General features: G+C 44.7%; 1 protein-coding gene across 1 annotated transcript in view; it reads right to left on the minus strand.

The window, feature by feature from the left end:
• Positions 1-23,109, minus strand: part of MSH2 (mutS homolog 2) — a 185,331-nt gene that overhangs the window by 19,333 nt on the left and 142,889 nt on the right. The window contains exons 13-14 of the mRNA XM_077485623.1: positions 16,817-17,021; positions 4,483-4,730 (exon numbers count right to left, since the gene is read on the minus strand). Of these exons, the coding sequence (XP_077341749.1) occupies positions 4,483-4,730; positions 16,817-17,021 (453 nt within the window). The remainder of the gene's footprint in view (positions 1-4,482; positions 4,731-16,816; positions 17,022-23,109) is intronic.

Here is a 23,109-nt window from a genome sequence, read left to right on the forward strand (position 1 = left end):
CTAAGAACGTTCGTTCGATTTTCTTCTAATTGTTAGTGGGGGTCAAATCGACCTTCAACCACAGCGATGGGAAAATTTAGAAATAGAAAACTTCTTGGTCAAAGGAATTTTCAGACAGTATATGTCGTTTTCCTTCAGAAATAACATTCATTTTAAAAACAGAATGTTAAAAACAAGTTATAATTTCAAACAAGATTCTTTCATTCAGCGAACAAAGATTTTTCATCTGAATATTTTCGTCTGAAAATTGAACGTGTGGCCAGCATACGGCTCGGTACACTCCTATGCAGTTTGCTTTTGATCCGTTTCTGCCGTGCTTTATGCTGTGCGTTTTGATTTTTGCGCACGTGATTTTGCTGTGATTTGCGTATTTGCATTTTTTTTTTGGTCAATTTGTTGGGCAGATTAAAAAACACAAATTGCTGCAAAACCGCATTACGTGCTTTTCTGCAGCTTCTCCATTGAAGTATATTGAACCAAAAAAAGCAGTTTTGTGTTAAAAAAAAAAAAAAAAAAAAAAAAAAGTTCCTGACCCTTTCCAAATACAAAGCAGCTGAAAAAAAAAGCATTGATGATGTGAACGTGTCCCATAGAAAACCATGTAAATCAGGGGTGTCCAAACTTTTTTCAAAGAGGGCCAGATTTGATGAAGTGAACATGCTCGAGGGCCGACCATTTTGCTTGACATTCTTTAAACCATTAAAATTCAGTCTAAGTGTGTTCATCCGAGCACTAATACACGGCCCAACAAGAATTCTCTTGCCTTTGTGCTGTGTGTGGTGAATAGATGAGCTTGGGTGTGTTATTTGGATATACTGTATTTAATCGGCTTATACCACACACCTTAACTTTAAAAAGGAAGTCTCAGGAAAAAAAAATAAAAAACCTTACATTTTAAATAAAGACATGTGAAGCAAAATAAGGGTCAGTGCCCATCTGCAGCCCCCAGTGTATTGCCATGAATTCAGCCCCCAGCGTATTGCCATGAGTGCAGCCCCCAGCGTATTGCCATGAGTGCAGCCCCCAGCGTATTGCCATGAGTGCAGCCCCCAGCGTATTGCCATGAGTGCAGCCCCCAGCGTATTGCCATGAGTGCAGCCCCCAGCGTATTGCCATGAGTGCAGCCCCCAGCGTATTGCCATGAGTGCAGCCCCCAGCGTATTGCCATGAGTGCAGCCCCCAGCGTATTGCCATGAGTGCAGCCCCCAGCGTATTGCCATGAGTGCAGCCCCCAGCGTATTGCCATGAGTGCAGCCCCCAGCGTATTGCCATGAGTGCAGCCCCCAGCGTATTGCCATGAATGCAGCCCCCAGCGTATTGCCATAAATGCAGCCCCCAGCGTATTGCCATGAATGCAGCCCCCAGCGTATTGCCATGAATGCAGCCCCCAGCGTATTGCCATGAATGCAGCCCCCAGCGTATTGCCATGAATGCAGCCCACACATTGCCATGAATGCAGCCCACACATTGCCATGAATGCAGCCCACACATTGCCATGAATGCAGCCCACACATTGCCATGAATGCAGCCCACACATTGCCATGAATGCAGCCCACACATTGCCATGAATGCAGCCCCCACATTGCCAGGAATGCAGCCCCCACATTGCCATGAATGCAGCCCACACATTGCCATGAATGCAGCCCACACATTGCCATGAATGCAGCCCCCATATTGCCATGAATGCAGCCCCCATATTGCCATGAATGCAGCCCCCATATTGCCATGAATGCAGCCCACACATTTCCATGAATGCAGCCCCCCATATTGCCATGAATGCAGCCCACACATTTCCATGAATGCAGCCCACACATTTCCATGAATGCAGACTCACCATTGCCATCAGTGCAGCCTGATTCATGTCCCTCTGCAGCGTTGGAGGAGACAGGGAGGGGGGCGGGACGAGCACCGACAGACATACAGGAGAAACTCCTGTTTCTATGACGGCCTCTTTAATTGAAAGTCCCGCCTCCTGTGATGGACAAAACGGTTGTCCAATGGCAGCACAGGACGGGACTTCCTTTTACACAGGACGCTGTCCTGTATCCAGTCCACGGCACTCGTCCTGCCCCCTCCATGGCAGCTGAGCCAGCATATCTATCTTTTGTGGCCCCCGGCGATCGGGGATTCGTTGGGGGCCACAAAAGATAGATATGTGAACATGACCAGACGGGCCGTCCGAAACCGGAACGCGGGCCGCGATTGGCCCGCGGGCCGGACTTTGGACATGCCTGATGTAAATGAACTGTAGTGCGTTTCTCTGCAAAAAGCACCAAAAAATACATAGATGTGAACCAGGCCTAAGACATTTAGTAACATAATGGGGTTAGAAAAATAAAATGAGCCCTTTATAGTACAAAAAAACAAAAAACAAAAAAGCAGATAATCACTACTATAAGGGGTTCATTTTATTTACTATCCAATATTTACAGTAGCGATTTTCTCTTTTTGTACTATGATGATCTAATTTTAGTTTTTGTTGTTTAACTCCAATATGTTAGTGGCCAATTAATCGATTATCAAAATAGTAATTGATTAATTTCATAATATATTAATCGATTAGTTGTTTCGGCACCATACCATACTGCTCTTCTGGGTCACAGGAGTGCACTTACTTTTGCTCTCCTGTGGCCACCTGCCTCCTGCAGCATGGAGGGGGGGTATGTTTTTTTTTTAAACTTCTCCTTAGGCCCCTTTCACACTGACGCAACTTAAGTTGCGCAATTTTGCTGTGATTCCAGGGAATGCCTGTGGAAACTTGAGGTCTATGGACCAAGTCAGCCCAAAGTAGTACAGGTATAAATGGTACTCATTGGAAAACATGGGGTACAACTTGTCATGCGACTTTTCAGTCCCAAGTCGCACAAGTGTGAAAAGGGGGCCTCAGTGGAACTTCACTCTCCCAATCAACATTTTTAATCCTCATGCAGCTAGCATTAGTAGATAGGATTGTATAGCATATTTACTGGTTTTAAACTTTTTTTTTTTTTACATTTCTTCACTTGCTTTCTGGTTTCTTGCCTAAGCAAATGTCGTCATTCATCCGAGGAGTCTTCAGGAAAGGAGAAGAGGAGGAGGGGTTTTCTCAGCTAAACACACTCCCCTGCATGCATGCTTGAGCTAAGGGCAGATTGATTCTAGGAAGTGTTACATGAATCATCTACCCTTACTCAAGATGGCCACCAGCCAGAAATGCAAGGGGGTGTTTTTCAAAATGATTTCATAACAAAATAAAGCAGACATGGATGGGGGATTTTGCTTTGAAAGTTAAAAATGAATTAAATAGTGTTATAGGTTTTTGGTGCTCAGATGCAGTGAAGAGCTGCTTTGAATTATTATTATTCATGATTTATATAGCGCCAACAGTTTACGCAGCACTTTACAATGTATAGGGGGACAACAATTACAGTACAAGACAGAAGGTACAGGAGGGCCCTGCTCGTAGAGCTTACATTCTAAAGGGAGGGGGTGGTGGTACAAAAGGTAATGGATGCGGGGGATGATCTGATGGGGGTGGCTCGGCGACAGTTGTTAGGTGGGTGTGGGATAGGCTTCCCTGAATAAATGAGTTTTCAGGAATCTCCTAAAAGGTGGACAGGGTAGGGGCTGATCGCACAGACTGGGGAAGGGAGTTTCAGAGGATGGGAGAGGCTCTGGAGAAGTCCTGAAGGCGAGCATGAGAGGAGATAACAAGGGAGCTAGAGAGCAGGCGGTCCTGGGAGGAGTGGAGGGGACGATTTGGGCGATATCTGCAGATGAGGTTGGTGATGTAGATGGGGGGCGATGTTGTGAATGGCTTTGTATATTATGGTCAACATTTTGAATTTTATAACGATGGGGTAGAGGAAGCCAGTGAAGGGATTGACAGAGACGGGCAGCAGTCACAGATCGGTAAGTGAGGTGTATTAGTCTAGCAGCAGAATTCATAATAGACTGAAGGGGGGATAGCCAGCTTAAGGGTAGGCCATTAAGGAGAGAGTTGCAGTAGTCAAGGTCAGAAATAATCAAGGAGTGAATAAGTTGCTTTGAACACATTAAGCAATAAGTTTTCCACTGCGACTATCTTTTATGTCACTTCTAAATGAAGGTTGTGTATTTTTACAATGAATGATCCTTAAATATAGAAAAACAATGTAGGAAGCAGCAGCAGCAAGAACACCTGACGTTGGGGGTGATTAGATGAGGCATTTATGACACATTCCTGGCAGTGTGGATGTAGTCAGGAGCTATGCATCAAATTCATGAAACCCGTCTGACATTTACATTGTGGTTTCTGACAACTTCACGTAGCTGTTGTAATAGTTTTAGAGGATTTGGCTATAGCTGCAGCAAATTTATAAAGAAAAACCTCCATATTGTTGCTAAGTGGAGCAAAAAAAAAAGAAACCTTCAACATTGGAGTATGTTGGTTGTGTCGCATCTTTGTGACAAAACTCAGATTTTTAATGTGTATTTGGATTTCATGGATTATTTCTTCCTCACCTTTCTTGACACGGTAGAGCATGGTCAGGGTCTCATCTGTTGTAAGCGCCGTGACATGTAAATTGTTCACACTTGGCACCTGATCAGCCAGTGCGGTCAGTTCATGGAAGTGAGTGGCAAACAAACAAAAGGCCTGGATTTTAGTAGAAATGTACTCAGAGATTGCCCAGGCCAGGCCAAAACCGTCATAGGTGGAGGTGCCTCTGCCCAGCTCATCGATGATGATCAGAGAGTTCTCGGTTGCTGATCTGTAAGATAAAATTATAAAGACAGCTCTCAGCGTCTCTGTACAGAAAGGAGGCGAATAAGAACATAGTTGCATAGTAGGTAAGGTTGATAAAGACACAAGTCCAACCTATGTGTGTGATTATATGTCAGTATTACATTGTATATCCCTGTGTTTTGTGGTCATTCAGGTGCTTTTCCAATAATTTCTTGAAACGATCGATGCTCCTTGCTGAGACCACCGCCTGTGGAAGGGAATTCCACATCCTTGCCGCTCTTACAGTAAAGAACCCGGTACATAGTTTAAGGTTAAACCTCTTTTCTTCTCATTTTAATGAGTGGCCACAAGTCTTGTTAAACTCTCTTTTGTGAAAGTGTTATCCCTATTGTGAGGTCACCAGTACTGTATTTATATACATTGAAATCATATCCCCTCTCAAGCCTCTCTTCTCCAGAGAGAATAAGTTCAGTGCTCGCAACCTTTCCTCATAACCAATATCCTCCAGACCCTTTATTAGCTTTGTTGCCCTTCTTTGTACTCGCTCCATTTCCAGTACATCCTTCCTGAGGACTGGTGCCCAGAACTGGACAGCATACTCCAGGTGCAGCTGGACCAGAGTCTTGTAGAGCAGGAGAATTATCGTTTTATCTCTGGAGTTAATCCCCTTTTTAATGCCAATATTCTGTTTGCTTTGTTAGCAGCAGCTTGGCATTGCACGCCATTGATGAGCCCATCATCTACTAGGACCCCCAGGTCCTTTTCCATCCTAGATAGGCATCCTAAATATATCTTATTTTTCTTTTGTGTTTAAGACCCCTTTCACACCAGGGCGTTTTGCAGTCGCTATAGCGTTAGAAATAGCGCCTGCAATCCGCCCTAAAGAAGCTGCACCATTGTGTGTAGTGTGAAAGCCCCGAGGGCTTTCACACTACAGCGGTGCGCTGGCAGGACGTCAGAAAAAAGTCCTGCCAGCAGCTTCTTGGAGCGGTGAAGGAGCGGTGTGTTTACCACTCCTCCACCACTGCTCCCCATTGAAATCAATGGGGCAGCGCTATAATGCCGCTGCCAAAACGCCGCTATTGCGGCGTATTGCCGGCGGTTTTAACCCTTTCGCGGCCGCTAGCGGGGGTAAAAGCGCCCCGCAAATCCGCCGGTAAAATGCAGCTAAAAATAGCGCCGTTTTACCGCCGACGCTATCAGCGGTGTGAAAGGGGTCTTAAAGTGGTTGTAAACCATCATCGTTTTTCACCATAATGCATTCTATGCATTCCAGGTGAAAAGCCTTCCGTCAGTCAGCAGCGCCCCCGAGCCCCACTTTTACTTACCCGAGCCCCATAATTCCCACGATGGGAACGAGCACACCAGCTCCAGCCAGTGTCTCGTATACTGATTGGATAGATCGATAGCAGTCCAGTCATTGGCTCCCACTGCTGTCAATCAAATCCAATGACGCAGGCATCGGGGGTAGAACCGAGTCCTGCTGTCTGTGTCAACCAATGCAGCAGCAGGACACAGGAGCGCTCCCGCATGGGTGTCCTGTAGGAGAGCGCTTCTCTGACGGGACACTCGAGAAGGAGGAGGAGCCAGGAGCGCCACGGAGGGACCCCAGAAGAGGAGGATCAGGGCCACTCTGTGCATAACCAACTGCAAAGCGAAGGTAAATAGAACAGGTTTTAAAAAAATGAATAAAACCTAAACCTTTACAACCCCTTAAGAGTGACCTTGATTTTTTTTCCATTTGGTGTAAGAGCAGGTCAGCTTTCTTAGGATACTACACAGGAGGTTTAAATACTTGTATATAAAACAAAGAACATTTTTCTTTTTATTGGTCTCACCTATAAATTACTTAAAAAGCAGCGATTCCGTAATTTTTTCAACTTCCCATCCATTAAATCTTCTGCCCTTGTTTTAACTTTGGATAGTACAACATTTTTTCTGGCAGTAAATACCTTATACAGCCCACTTCCTATTTCTTGTCTGGTAAAAAGCCTAGGCTTATGACATCATGCACAGCTCTATCACTTTTGTGAGAGTTTGCCAGGAAGGGAGGGGGAATCATAAGAGGGCCAAAGAGCTGCAGAGCTGGAGGTGTGTGCGTTTGTGTAAATCCAGGAAGCGAACAGGGAGCAGTTTCAGCTGCCCACAGTTATAATGGGTGCAGCCAGACTCAGTGGAGGGAGATTTCTGCAGCATATTTGGCAAGTACAGAATCACAGTATATATAAAATATGCGAAGTGGTTGGAGGGAAGCTTCAGAATGGCACAAATGTTTTATTACAGATTCTGTGACCACACTGCAGTTCCTCTTTATATCTAACGTGGTGTCATGAATGAACAGCCATTACATTCACCCACAAGTGGGGCTGATAATTGCCATTAATTGGCAGCACTGGTGGGCACAGATTGGCACTGCACTGATAATCAGTGTACATGCCGCTTTTAGTGAAGCCGATTATGGACTCTTCTCATGCTGCCAGTATGAGGAAAGGAGTGTCGATAACCGGCTTCTATTTACATCCGTGATCAGCTGTGATTGGACTCAGCTGATCACATGGTAAAAAGGCGCTGATTGGCTCTTTACCTCAATCTGTGATCAGCAGTGGACACTGATCACAGAGCGTGCTGCCCGACTTCCAGATTCAGCAAGTGGTTAAAGAGGGATTCCACCAAAAAAAAAAAATATTAAAAGCCAGCAGCTATAAATACTACAGCTGCTGACTTTTAATAAATGGACACTCACCTGTCCCGGGTTCCAGCGATGCCGGCAGCCGAGGCCGATCGATCGCTTGGCTGCTGCCGCCACCATTCTAGGTGAGGGAATCAGGAAGTGAAGCGAAACGGCTTCACTTCCCGGTTCCCTACTGCGCATGCGCGAGTCGCGCAGCGCAATAGGAAATCTCCGCGCTGTCACTGGGACCTGTGTGTGTCCCAGCAGACAGCCCGGCAGGGCAGGAAATGGCGTAGACTCCCACGGTAGTCTATGCCCGGAAGTGGGTGTAAATACCTGTCTTTGACAGGTATCTGCACCCCCCTCCCCCCTGAAAGGTGTCAATTGTGACACCGGAGGGGGGGGAGGGATCCGATCAGTGGAGGTTCCACTTTAGGGTGGAACCCCGTTTTAAAGAATAATTCCAGGTATAGTAGTTTTTATGTAAAAGAAAAAAACTGTGCTAGTAAACAAATATGAAAAGCTGCAACTCAAAGTGAAACACACACCAAACCAAAGATAAAGACCGCAGCTCCTATTTTCTTTATAGTAGTTTTTGCATAGGTCCAGCATAACCAACATTTACCATACCTGTGGGATCCCTCTATAAGCTGCCAATCACTGTAGTAGTCACCACTACTCCAGTGGTCTCCACTAGCTTCTGGGTCCTGTGCTGAGCGGCTGCCCTGCTGCATTCTGAACACAGTTGGCGCCATTCAAAATTCAGTTTTTATTTTATTTTTTTAAATAAAAAAACTCAGTGGTGATTAAAGACCACCAAAAGAAATCTGTCTCACACCCAAGGAAAAAAAAACTCATTACATTTTGCCATTGCTTGGTGGCTACATCAGTTTCTTTCCGGCTTTTTTTTCCTTCATTTTATTTGTATTCACCTCTGTTTTTCACTTGGTGATCCGACTAGCAATGCAATTTCTGCCGTAGAGTCATTGCAGAAACGCATTGTATTTTTTTCACATTTATCGAACAGCATGATTTAAAATCTATCCTTAGAATACCAACACAGAACATGGCTGTGTATTTTCTTAATGAATCCAAAATGTTCTCCGATTGGATGAAATGGAGAGGCAGAGGGGTGATGCCACACTTTCCACCTCATCCAATCAGAGAAAGCTTTACATTCGCTGAGAAAATGAAGGCGAGCGGCTGACATGCTTTCAAAATGCAACAGGGCAGCCACCGGGCACAGAACTGGAAGCTAGTGGAGATCACTGGAGTTAGCCTCGGTTCACACAGGAGGCGGCACGACGCGGCACGACTTGCAGCGCCGCGACCTGCCGAGACCTCAGCGGCGACTTGCAAAATGACTTCTGTATAGAAGTCAATGCAAGTCGCCCGAAGTCATGCCAAAAGTAGTACAGGAACCTTTTTTCTAAGTCGGAGCGACTTGAGTCGCTCCTCTTAGAACGGTTCTGTAGTACAGAACGGGGGAGACTTGTCAGGTCTGGTGTGAACCGAGCCTAAGTGTGTACTACAGTGATTTTCAGCTGCCAGAGGGGACCCACAGGTAAGGTAAAGGCATAGTTACATTGATCCAAGCTGGGCAAATTGTATGTAAACTCAAACAACAAAGTCAACTTATTTGTTCTGTGTTGGTTTTCTAAGGATAGATTTTAAATCATTCTGTTCGATAAATGTGAAAAAAATACAATGAGTTTCTGCAATGACCCTAGGGCAGAAATTGCATTACTAGTCGGATCACCAAGTGAAAAACAGAGGTGAAGAAAAATACAAATAAAATGAAAAAAAAAAAAAAAAAAAAAAAAAGAAGAAGATGTAATGAGTTTTTTTTTTTTCTTGGGTTTGAGACAGATTTCTTTTGGTGGTCTTTAATCACCACTGAGTTTTTTTTTATTAAAAAAAAAAAAAATTAATAAAAATAATAATAAAAAAAAAACAACTAAACAAGACTGAAAATTTAGCAAAAAAATAAAGTCCGTTATAAAATTTTGTAAAAAAGAAATTCTTTCGATAATGTGCGCTGATAAGGATGCACAGACGGGAACCAATGAGGCGGCACTAATAGGCTCTGGTGAGCATCACTGGTGGGGCTGCACGGACAATCACTGCAGAGATCATCAGCGCAGATCCCTATCAGGAAAGCAGATTGTCCCTCCTCTACACACGCCCAGTCAGTATGAGTATAGGAATGCCGGTAACCGGAACTTTCTAATTACACTGTGATCAGCAGTGATTGGACACAGCTGATCACATGGTAAAGAGCCAACGTCATAGGCTCTTTTTTTCCGTGATCGGAGATGCAGTTTGTCCGAGCGACCGGCCGCACCACCGATTGCTGCACTGCGCGCCCCTGGGGTCGCACACGAGCAGCATGTCACGAAGGACGTCATTGGAAATCAGGTCAGAACAATTAAACCACCGCCCATCATTTTGCTGTAAGCCGGGCGGGGTGTGATTACATTTCACATGTTGGTAGAGTAACTCTTCCTGCATAGTAACTCCTCTTTTTCATTGCAGGTAAATAATGGATTCCGAGCTAAAGCAAAGTGACATAATTGAGTTCTGGATGAAGGAGGGTGCAGGCTGTCCAATGGTGGGTTGTCTTCGGTGCTGGTCCTCCCGTCTTTAAAAATGTCATTTATCTGTGTATATTGTTCTGGTCAGTGTCTCATCTGCATAAACATTCTGTAGCCTCCTGTGGATATCAAACAGCCTGCACCCCTCCTTCATGAAGTACTCATTGATGGCACATTGCTTCTGCTTGGAATCCATTTACCCGTTAGGGACTTTCCTCCCATTTGTAATCCGGAAATATTCGTAAGCCGGCCGCGCATGTGCAGAATGCCAATTACGGACATTTGCGATGTTCCGTCGAATGCAGTTCTGCGCATGCGTAGCCAATTACAGACATTTCCGAGGCTCCCTCTGGCCGCAGAATGGCAGAGGGTCCGCGCAGCGCCCTGTTCATAAGTAGGAGTGGTTCGTAAGCCGGGCGTTCGTAAGTCGGGGACCCCCTGTACCTGCAATGGGAAAGAAGAGGATTTACTATAGAGCAGTGGTTCTCAACTCCTGTCCTCAGGACCCACTAAAAGGCCAGATTTTATTACCTTGGGGAGATGCAGACTAGAATACTGCAATCACTGAGCAGCAAATTATACCACCTGTGATGTATTTCAGTTATCTTGCAAACCTGGCCTGTTAGTGGGCCCTGAGGACAGGAGATGAGAACCACTGCCGTGTCCACTTTTGCATTACTTTCGGTAGAGCCCTCGTGCCTTCTCTCCATTCTGTAGAAAAGTAAATGTAATGGTCTCTGCCGCTTGGCCTCACATCACCCTTGATTAGCTACCATCTTTTAGACCCTTTGGCTCTGTGATACCTATAGAATGGAGTGGGGCTGAGTTGGGCGTGTTCAGTATTCTTGAGTCGTTAGTCCTAATTGAAGAGAATCTCTTGGCAGCATTTATACATTTGATTGACAGACAGCTGCAGACAGGAGCTGACAGTAAGGAAGTAAGACATGGCAAAGCCAAACACATCATTATAAAATTCTAATGCTGTATATATTCTCAGCGGTGTCAGCAGAGTGACTGCACTGTAAGATCTCCTCTTATTCAAAGATGTTTAACATTTTGCTTCAGCAGTGAGTGTCTTCTGTGACAGTATTCTCCCCACTATTCCCCTACCACTCTCTAATTAGGTTGAAGCTTTAACCTTGAAAATCTGATGGACACTGCAAGGGATACTCCACAGCTCCGAGAGGTTTGTGGGGATTGAACAAGCAGGTTTATAGAAGGAGATATTTTGAACAGAAAATATAGCTGTCCATCAGCCATTATAGCCTGTACTTGGCTCGTCGTCGGTTCTGACCACGTCCCCTGTGCAATATGGATATTTACAAAGACTCCCATTCTCTGAGGCTTCATTTTTATTTAATTTTTTATCTTAATCGACTCAACTCTGCTTACATATGCATAAAAATGTTGTGGGTCTTGGACTGTTTAGTCTAATTGCGCGTCCCACCCAGCAGGACTGCATGCATGATTACGGGGTAGATTTACTAAAGGTATAAAAGACTGTGCGTTCTGCAAGTGCAGTTTCCCCAGAGCTTAGCAAATGAGGGAAAGCTCTGCTGACCCCCATCAAAAAAAAAAAAAAAAAAGTATATTCCTTGCATGTGAATGGCTATTTTTTGCAAGGTGAAGCTTCATCTCATTTATTAAAGGGGTTGTAAAGGTAAATGTTTTTTCACCTTAATGCATTCTATCCATTAAGGTGAAAAAACATCTGACAGTGCCTGCGCCCCCAGCCCCCCATTTTTACTTACCTCACCCCTCGAAAGTCCCGCGCTCGTCCCCTGACGTCCTTTCCACCGTTCAGCCTGGCCGCTGATTGGCTGGAGTGGATGGATGGAAAGCAGCGCAGCCATTGGCTCGCGCTGCTGTCAATCACATCCACTGACGCGGAGCGCCGGGGGCGGGGCCGTGTGATACAGCGAGCGGCTATAGCCACCGGCTGTATCACGGGAGCGCACCCGCAGATGCTTCTCACCATGCGAGGGAGCTCTCATGAACGTGAGAAGCATCTGAGGGAGGAAGCTGAGACAGACGCCGAGGGACCCCAGAAGAGCAGGTTCGGGGCCACTCTGTGCAAAACGAGCTGCACAGTGGAGGCAAGTATAACATGTTTGTTATTTAAAAAAAAAAAAAAATTCTCTTTACAATCTCTTTAAAGCACTGGAGTAACTGAATTTACAAAGTGCACATTCTAGGTCAGTGATGGTGAACCTTGGCACCCCAGATGTTTTGGAACTACATTTCCCATGATGCTTAACCACACAAGAGTGCATGAGCATTATGGGAAATGTAGTTTCAAAACCTCTGGGGTGCACAGGTTCGCCATCACTGTTCTAGGTCATTGACTGGCTGGCTGCCAGCGCTTCAGCTGGGTAGTTTTTAACATTCCGGGGTTCAATCTGCTGCTGGGTAGAACGGCCGACTGCCCCAGCTTCCTGAAGCTGTGGAGGCACTGTAGGTGCCAAGCACAGGCCAGCGGCGCTCTGCCCTGTTGGCAGTGCTTCAGCTGGGAGTAGAAGCTTCACTACATCAGCTTGTCACTGGGGAGGGGCCGACTGCCCCGACTCCCTGAACACCGCAGTTGTCAGTGCTGGGCAGAGGTTGGTAACATTCTGCTGGGTTGGTGGCATCATGCTGTGGTGCCGTCTGCTCCATCTCCCTTACCCTCATCTAACTACTAGGAAATGACAGCCACCTTCTTACCCTGAGCCTCCGGAACTGCCACAGATGTGGGGGCAGAGGTCTTGAACCCTCTGTCCGATGGCCAGCGCTTCAGCTGGGGAAGTTCCTTGTAACTCCGCAGATGCGGCTGTTGGTGCTGGGCAGAGCTCAGTGAATTTGGCAAGAGAATAGTATTCAGTCCTCTCCAAAAGCCCCTGCCCCGGTCTGTCAGAGATTTTTAATTTGCGTAATGGTTTCCCAACACAGTTTAATTCAAGGCATGCTGTCAATGATGACTGACGTGTTTGCGCTCTCAATCGAACGGTCAAGCCATTGAATCTCTGGTGTAATAACTGATCACATGTAAACTGCAAAATCAAATCAGAGGCTAAGATGGCAGCTTCCTTGGCTGTAAAGGTTAGGAGGGTTTAGTTTTTCTTTAAAATGGCACAAAAATCATCTGAGTATTTTGTTTAATCAGAGGTGGATTGTTAGTGAACGTCTTCCTCTGCATGTACCTGTCTACTGGTATTAATGTATTAGTCATCTGTAAATCACAAAACTACGGGCCATAAGGCAAAACATCTGCTACTGTTATTTCATAATGAGATGGGTTTTATTTAATAACAGTAGGTGCAATCTACTTGAAGTACAGGAAGTACACACAGTAATGACAGACAAAACAGAATGGAACGTTCCAAATTCTTTTCGCAAGTCATTAAAAGGCCTATCCACCTAGAAGTGATAAATTCGTGACTCGGCCACTGAAGCCACCATCAGATGCTCAGTTTTACTGTTATAGATTTCATTTATTTTACATCAATGCACATGTTCACACTATCATTGCACTAATTATAGTTGTAATATGGGATTGTTTATACGAGAGGTAAGTAGCACCTATTTAATGCCCTCCATGTAAGTCCCAATGACAGCTTTCTTCATTTATACAAATGTGTGGAGACCAGAATAGTCTGTCTAGCAATGCACAATGGTGAACTGCATCTTCTTATTGATTTCTAGTTTATATGAGAACTTTACTGTTTGTCCCAGAAGTCCCTTAAAAAAGGTTATAAAAGATCCAATATCCTACAGTGAAATTCCAGGCAACTGCTTAAAAGCCTAACTTCACATTTATTGTTAAAACATCTTTGGGACAGCCTTCCCAGAAGAGTTGAAGCTGTTATAGCTGCAAAGGGTGGGTTAACTCAATATTGAAACCTACGGACTAAGACAGGGATGCCATTAAATGTGTGTAAAGGCAGGTGTCCCAATACTTTTGACAATACAGTGCATCTGTAGTGTTTACTTGTCTCTCTCCCCAATACTCTATGTGTCATTTCTCTCTGGAACTTCGTTCCTCTGTTATTAGCATGAGTCACTTCTGATAAGTTCTCGAGCTAAAAATTTGTGTCGGGTAGGTAGATCAGCAAGGAGCTTGTCTACTCAGAATACAGCTCTGCATGTTCCTTCATTCCTCTGCCTATGGGGAGGGGGGTGAGTCCCTTTCCTCGAATCAGCTCTCACAGCAGTCTCTCCACCCTTCCCTAAGTACTGCTGAAAAATGAAGAAAGTTATTTTTTTTTTTTTTTAACATGAATTTCACTTTTGAAAGGGTGTAGAAAGGGGAAGCCAGCAGATATACAAGTAAAACTTATGTAGGAGGATTTGTTTCACCTCTGTGTATCATCTCAGGCCAGTCACTTCACTGGGTATATGTGAGTGTTTACATCAGGGGTGTCCAACCAGTGGCACGGGGGCCACATGTGGCCCGCAGAGCCCTCTGATGTGGCCCGCGGGCCTCCTGCCCTGGGATAGAATAGAAAGAATAATGTTATTAAAGGTCAGTTTATTACTAAAATCATAGTGTAGCATATCTTTTTAGCAGTGGTTACTGGGCTGCTTTCAAACTGATCCGCAGGTGCAGAGCAATTACCTGCACTAAGCCATAGACTTCTATTATTACCGGCGAGTTTGGTGAGCTTTCTGAAAGTGCACCAAACCTGCAGAATATAATAGAAGTCTATTGCAAACTGCAGGAAAGTCAAAGGTACATTGCGTTGCACACGTGGTGCGGGTAAACCGCAGCGCATCAGTGTGAAAGAGGCCTTGGACCCCTTTCAAGCGGTCAGTTCCGACAGTCCGACCAACTGGACTCTCCATTCACCTCTAAAGTAGTGGTAGACATAAACCGACTTATGTGTTCTACCTCCAATACGATCCTCTAAAAAGTATCGTGGGCTGCATCCGTGTCAAATGCAGAGTGGACACGGACATATCATCCACCTGCTCCGCTCATTGTGGCCCACGACCGGTCACCAAGTCGCTTAAGTGGCCCTTGCTCTTCAAAAGGTTGGGCACCCCTGGTTTACATCAACTTTAAGGAGATAAGCTTTAATGCACATCTGAAATGCATATGTGATCACCACTTCATCTGACATTTTCTTGTAATTCTGTACAGCCAACCTTGTGATTTACACACTTTTTCCACGCTATTCAACCAGATAGGTGACATTTACTTCTTAGGCCTCTTGCACACGATACTCCTGTTTGAGCATCTATTTTCTCAGACTTTTTTTGCATGTATTTGTGCATATTTATGTGCACATACTTCTTGCGTTCACAATAGGTTAATGGACATTTGTGCACAAATGTGTGCAATAGCACGCAAATGTGCGTGTGCATTTGCGAGCACGAGGCGTAAATAACTGACCAAAAATGCAGATTTTTCTATTTTTTGTTTTTTTTACTAAAAAATACACAGCTCTTGTTTACGTGCCTGTGCGCATAGACATATTACAATTAACGGGTTGCATTTAAGCTCAGCAAAAAAATAAGCTGTACTGAGCTTTTTCAAGCTGCAGTGTGCAAGAGATCTTAAAGTGGAACTATGGGCAATGTAAAGAAAAACCATCAAATGCAGTCTCTGTCACTAATATTAATAAGGATCTGATCTCCAAAAAGGTGTAGCAGAGGGCTAAGGACTTGTCCCTAGTGTAGGCATGTGGTCTCCCTTGCAGCTGATATTTTACTGACAGCCACCTTACCATGCCTTGTTCTACACTGTCTCTATGAGGAGGTGGCCATCTTGGTAGAGGCAGGGCTTTGCTTCCTTATGTCAGTGCTGCCCTCTGTTAACTTGAGGTTTGATTAGTTGATAGGGGAAGATCATATCAAAAATTAGGTGAGGTTCATAAAGTTTCAAATGAAGCAGAATGCAGAGAGATGCATGCAGTGCAGATTCCTCTCCAGCAAGCAGCTCAGTAGTGACATTACCTTATCTCAGACACTAGAAATCAGGGGTACAGTGCCTTAGCTCTCATGATGTAGCATTCACACTTTTCCTTGTTGTTTAAAGCGGGAGTCCACCGTTTTTTTAAAAAGCCAGCAGCTACAAATACTGCATAATGACACTTACCCGCCCAGAGCGCCCGCGATGTCGGCACCCGAAGCCGATCTCTCGATAGTCTCTCGGGTGCTGCCGCCGCCATCTTGGGTATGGGAATCAGGAAGTGGAGCATTGCGGCTTCATTTCCCGGTTCCCTACTGCGCATGCGCGAGTCGCGCTGCGCAATAAGGATGGTCCCCGCTGTCTCTGGGATCCGTGTGTTTCCCAGCAGACAGCGGGGGACCTTCGGAAAGGGGCGTAGATTCTGCGGAAAGGGGCGTAGCTTCTGCAGATATCTATGCCGGAAGTGGGTGCAGATACCTGTACTGTACAGGTACCTGCACCCCCTCCCCCCTGAAAGGTGCCAATTGTGGCACCGGGGGGGTTCCCAATGAGTGGAAGCTCCACTTTAGGGTGGACCTCCGCTTTAAATGATGTCCAGACCTGATGCTCCTAATACAAGGTGCAATGAAGGTCAATTACATGTTGTGACCAATTCATTTTCTGGGAGCCAGGAAAAAAATGAAACAGGGGGGCTACTGCCCTTTGTTGTTTTCCTTATTAAAGTCTATAATATGATGACAAAACAGTCATCTAAACATTAGATTAGAAATTTTAACAAACCTTTTTCTTAAACAGTATGTTGTGGATTTTTCTCCATATGTGGTTGTGTGGTTTACTCTCCAGGTCCATTATACTGGGGAACTCACCGCTTTCCTAATGTATTAGCAAGGATGAAACATACAGGCTAACAAATGTCTGAGATGCCATTACACTGATTAGACACCGAAAGACAATACCTGAGGATTGAAGCCGTCTCCAACATCTCAGCCATGAAGGTTGACACTCCTTTGAGCTGACTGTCCCCAGCTCCGACTCGAGCGAGAATGCAATCCACAATGCTCACCTCCGCATAGTCACATGGTACAAAACAGCCAATCTGAGCCATGAGGACTATTACTCCAGTCTGGCGAATATAGGTGGATTTTCCACCCATATTAGGACCTAAGAGTGAAACATAGTGGAAAGGCTTATTTTTTTTTAAATAAAACTTAAAATAATTTATCTGATTATTCATATTAAAAAGAGACAGCACAGCAAATGTTGCTAACTTTCAAGAACAAACTCTTACAGAAACCTGGAAGAGACCCATTTGATAAAGGACGAATGACCCCGCACACACACTTGGCATAGTTTACTATAAGCTATTCAAGCTCTGTAAATAACAGGCGGAGCTCAGAGGTCCACCTACTGGTTGGATAAAAGTATACTTTTTTCTATGCAACATCGTATACTCACCTGACCGAAATTCATCATAATTTGGATTTTTTTTTTTAAGCCTTCACAATAAGAAAATATGTAATAAAAAAATAAAAAGAAGTGCTGTAAGGCAAGGATTCTTTCAAAAATGCAGCAATAGTTTCATCAGAGTACAAAAGGTTTAAACAGAAAAATAAAAATAAAAAATATTTGGTGCGTCTACCCTTGCCTTAAAAACAGCATCATCAATTCTCCTACGTACACTTGCACACTTTCTTAACCACTTGAGACCCACGCTATAGCCGAATGACGGCTACAGCGTGGACCTCCGTTGCCGGGACTACGTCTATTGACGTCGTCCCGTGCACGAACGGCCTGCGCTCCCCCTGAGGGGCGTGCGTGACGTGCTCCGATCGGCGAGTCTATGAGACTCGCCTGATCACCGATCCGAGCAAGGGGTCGAACCCGACCCCTTATCACGTGATCAGCTGTCAGCCAATGACAGCTGATTATGTGATACAACGGAGCTGGTAATCGGCTATTATTCCTCCTCGCGCTGGCAGGCCGTGATCGGGACATCAGTCCCGATCACGGCCAGCCCTGCCAGTGCCCACCTGTCCCCTGCCAGTGCCACCTCAATAAAATATAAGTGCCACCCAGCAGTGCCCACAGTGCCACCCAGCAGTGCCCACAGTGCCACCCAGCAGTGCCCACAATCTGCCTCAACAAAGGTGCTGCACCCCAGTGCCACATATCCGTGCCCATCAGTGTCATCTACCAGTGCCCATCAGTCCCCCTTAGTGCCACCCATCCGTGCCATCTTATTTGTGCCCATCTTTGCCCACCAGTGCAGCCTATCAGTGCCCACCAGTGCAGCCTATCAGTGCCGCCTCATCAGCGCACTTCAATGAAGGAGAAAAATGACCTGTTTGCAAAATTTTATAATAAACTATTAAACATGATTTTTTTTTTTTGCATCTTTTTTTAGCAAAAAATAAAACTCCCAGCTGTAATTAAATACCACCAAAAGAAAGCTCTATTTGGGTACAGTGTTGTATGCCCGCGCAATTGTCATTCAAAGTGCATCAGCGCTGAAAGCTGAAAATTTGTCTGGGCATGAGGGGGGTTTAGGTGCCCAGTAAGCAAGCGGTTAAAGGATCTCAGCAGGCAGGGTGTTTTAAACATCTAGAACTAATTAAAGTGTTTGTAAAGGCACAAGGTTTTTTTTTTTTTACCTTCATACATTCTATGGCGTGGCTCCGTGTATGGACTCAGAGCCGCAGGTTGCGAGCGCGCCTGCTTGGATGACCCCACAAGCTTGCTGTGGGGGCACCCGGCAGGAGGGAGGAGCCAGGAGCACCAGCATGGGACCCGGGCTGCTCTGTGCAAAACCACTGCAACAGAGCAGGTAAGTATAAGGCCGCATACACACGGGCGGACTGTATGGCCTACTTAGTCCGTCGAAACACATTTCAGCGGACAGTCCGCTCGTGTGTGGGCTTCAGCGGACTTTTTCAGCGTGCAGTCTGGCGTACTAAGTATTTCGGAATTTCCGTAATTCTGTCCGTCATACTTTGGTTTCAGCGGACAATCCGCTCGTGAGTAGGCTAGTTCGACGGACTAAGAATGGCGCATGCTCAGAAAGGATTTACACGGCGGAAGGTTGCATTGCTGTGTATTGGACTTCTTATTTCTAGTCCCGTCGTACGTGCTGTACACGTCATCGAATAGCTTTCGTCGGACTGTTTGGCTATCCGTGTGTGGTCAAGTCCGTTCATTCGAAAGTATGACGGACTGTCCGTCGGATTGTATGACGGACTAAGTAGGCCATACAGTCCGCCCGTGTGTACGCGGCCTAACTTTTTTTTTTTTTTTTTAACAAACAAGGGCTTTAATATCGTAATAACAGTTCTGCTATAGATTTAGGTTGCCTCTAACTTTTTTTCCTTCATAGGACTCAACATTGAGAAGATAGTTCTTTATGATTTTGGCCTGTTTCTTTTGTCCTGCGGCAGAAAAAATATGGGCTAGATCGGATGGTATTTCATGATGTATAAGTATCTGCTAGTACTTCTAGCAATGAGGACACCATTAATTTTGTCCAGATGTCCAACTCCACATGCAGAAATGCAACTCCAAACCTGCAAGTAACCTCCACCATGCTTCACAGTTTAAAATGTATTAACTCTGCGCTTAGTATTGCGCTGTACTAAACAAAAACATTTTCCAATCATATAGAGAAACTACACACAAAATATCCAAACATGAGATAGCCAAACATTAAACCAAAATGCTATGCTAGCCCTTTAACCACTTTCCGCCCGCCCTATAGCAGAAACACGGCGGCAAAGTGGTTTCAAAATTCTGACTGGACGTCATATGACGTGATCAGGATTTTGAGCTGCCGCATGCCCCGGGGGCGCGCATCGCGGAGATAGTTGTTACGAGGTGTCAGTCTGACACCCTGCAACTACGATCTCCAATCACGGCTGATCACAGTGTAAATAGGAAGAGCCAGTGATCGGCTTTTCCTCACTAGCGTCTGTCAGATGCGAGTAGAGGAGAGCCGATCAGCTACTCCTCTAACAGGGGGGGTGGTGGTCTGTGCTGATCGATGATCAGCGCAGCCCCCCCCCCCCCCCCCGAGGATGCCGACAATGGACCACCAAGGACACCACCAGACCACCAAGGACACCACCAGACCACCAGGGTTGCCCAGCAACTGGTATGCCATCCTAGACCACCAGGAATACCAGTCTGTGCCCACAATGGGCATCACTGACTGGCATGCATTATTGTTTGGCACTGATTGGCATCCAACAGTACAGTATAATGCAATACAATGCCGCCTATCAGTTCCCATCCGTGCCTATCCTTGCCCATCCGTGCCGCAGCGTCCATCAGTGCCACCTATTAGTGCCCATCAGTGTCACATATCAGTGTCCATCAATGCCACCTCATCAGTGCCACTTCATTGATGCCACCTCATCGGTGCCCATCAGTGCCCGTCAGTGCAGCCTCATCAGTGAAGGAGAAAACTTACTTATTTACAAAGTTTTAAAAACAAACAAAAAACAAAAACAAAAAACACATTTCTTTTCAAAAAATTTTTGTTTAGCAAAAAATAAAAACCGTAGAGGTGATCAAATACCATCAAAAGAAAGCTCTATTTGTGGGAAAAAAATTATAAAAATGTCATTTGGGTACAGTGTAGCATGACTGCGCAATTGTCATTCAAAGTGTGACAGCGCTGAAAGCTCAAAATTGGTCTGGGCAGGAAGGTGTTTAAGTGCCTGGTATTGAAGTGGTTAAATATGTAATGATTAAATCTGGTGAAACAAATAACACCATTGGTTAGCTGCTTTGAAGGCCAGGGGAGACATTTGGGCTCTAATAGACCCCTAATGTCACCATAAAGAGGACCTGTCACTACACAAAGTGATCACAAGGTGTGTGTGTGGGGATGGATGGGTTGTTAGCCCCCTTCTGATATGCAAAAAAGTTAAATAAAAAAAGAATTATAAATATTGTAACAACCTGTACTGGCCATGTCACTTTTTCCAGAATTGCGAAAGGTGCCTTGCAGCGCTGTTATTGATTGATACAGTTAAAGAATTTGAAAAAAAAAAGTTTTAAATGGAAAAAAATTAAAAATAAAATACCACTGCCTACCTGCACATAAACAAAAATGCAAACATGCATGTAGGTCCGACACACATGTAAACCGTGATTGCACCACACACGAGGAACATCAGGAGTGAATGCAATAATTCTAGGGCCATCATTTAACTCTAAACCGATAACCTGTAAAAAGTTTTTTAAAGCTTCAACTATGGACAATTTTATTGCCATTTCACATGCATGTGCAATTTAAAATCTTGACACATTTGGCATCTTTATGCAACATCATCTTTTATGATTTTACCAAAAACTTGGAGTATTAAATGGTTTGTGTGCACTAAAAATCCTGAAATGCTGCATCTGATAAATGGCTGCATAAATATCAGGCGAGAAAAAAAAATTGCAACGGCTACAACTTTATCTCACAGGGCCTCAGCTTGCAGAAAATATATAATGTTTGGGGGTTAATTTTATAGATTTTTATGCGTGTGAAAAATATGAAAAATTGGACACTTTTTCTCCGCACCTCCTGTTTCGATAACATTTTAGGTTCCCACCACGGTCACCAGCACAGCGTGTGCCCAGATTAAAACCCAACCCGACAGATGTTTTAATTATTGCCCACGCTACCCAAAACTAAAATTGGTTTTGGCTTCAGACATACTTTTAAGTTTCTGATATTAGGAAATTAGAAAAACGTTTAGAACTCAGCATATATCTCCGACTGACACAAATCCTTAGTCTGACTGGAAGCCAAATGCAATGTGGATTAAAATCCGCTTCCCAGACACAACAGGGACCGGTTGTCAGAATAACTTGAAACAAAATTTCCGTTTGATGAAATCAGAAACACCAGGAAGAGGGGGCATCATCTCTCGCTCATTATTGTAATGCTTCTAATGCATCAATCACACCCGCTATTCCTAAAGTCATATGTCATCTAAAAACGTGGAGGCCTATTTGCAATTGCTCATTATTTACAGCGTTCAAACGAAGGATCAAATGAAAATACGAAAACAATTTCTTCCCTTAATGCAGATGTGGGTACAGGAAATTTTTTATACAAACTACAGCAAATGTGTTTTAAACGATGTATCTGACAGACAGAAGTAAATGCTCAGAGTTTTATTAGCTGGGTACCTCTAGGGGGTTCTTTGGCTTACTGAAGGAAAATTCCAGTCATGATAAAAACTTGAAGCCATGCATTACTATCATCGGGTTATGTGGTCTTTTTTTATAGCGAGCTGCAGGGTCTAAACTGACAGCAATTTCCAAAATGGCTTTCTGATCTGAAAGTAGGATCCTTCCTGCTAATGGATTATTAATATTCTACAAGATTTATATATTGCGCCGCGCTTTACAATATAATATACATTTACAATATACATGGACAATGCAGCAACAATTCAATGAAGCAAACTCAATGTTCCTACAAGCTTACAATCTAAGAGAGGGGCTGGTTAAGCGGTAGTAACTGAGGGATGAACTGATGAGGGAAGTAGAAGATTCGGTTGTTAGCTGAAGACAGGATAGGCCTCCCTGAAGAGATGAGTTTTCAGAGATCTCCTAAATGTGGACAGAGTAGGAGATAAATCGGACAGATTGGGGTAGAGAGATCCAGAGGATGGGAGAGGCTCAGGAAAAGTCCAGGAGACGAGCATGGGAGGAGGAGACAAGGGAGCCTGAGAGCAGGAGATCGCGGGAGGAGCGGAAAAGGACGGTTTGGGCAATATCTGGAGATAAGCTTGGTGATGTAGCTTGGAGCAGATGTAAATGGCTTTATATGTTATTGTTATGAATTTTATTTGCTGGTCAATGGGAAGCCAGTGGAGGGATTGGCAGAGGGGTGGCAGACACTGGCGGGTTGGTAAGGTGGATGAGTCTGGCAGTAGCATTTATGATAGACTGAAGAGGGAATAGCTTGCGGAGAGGTGGGCCAATGAGGAGGGAGTTACAATAGTCAAGGCGAGAGATAACAAGGGAGTGAATGAGTTGCTTAGTAGGGGTGTATTTTGGCGAGGTTATGGAGGTGAACTCTGCAAGGTTTACACAGCGATTGGATTTGGGGCTGAAGTTAAATGGATGCATCACAGCTAGATAAAAACACACCGGGGTTGATTTACTAAAGCTGGAGAGTGAAAAATCTGGTGCAAGTCTGCATAGAAACCAACTAGCTTCCAGGGTTCTTTTTGTCCAAGCTCAATTGAACAAG

Source organism: Lithobates pipiens, unplaced genomic scaffold (genome assembly GCF_037356315.1).
Source record: "Lithobates pipiens isolate NorthernLeopardFrog02 unplaced genomic scaffold, aLitPip1_a1.2 Scaffold_18, whole genome shotgun sequence".
Lineage (NCBI taxonomy): Eukaryota > Metazoa > Chordata > Amphibia > Anura > Ranidae > Lithobates > Lithobates pipiens.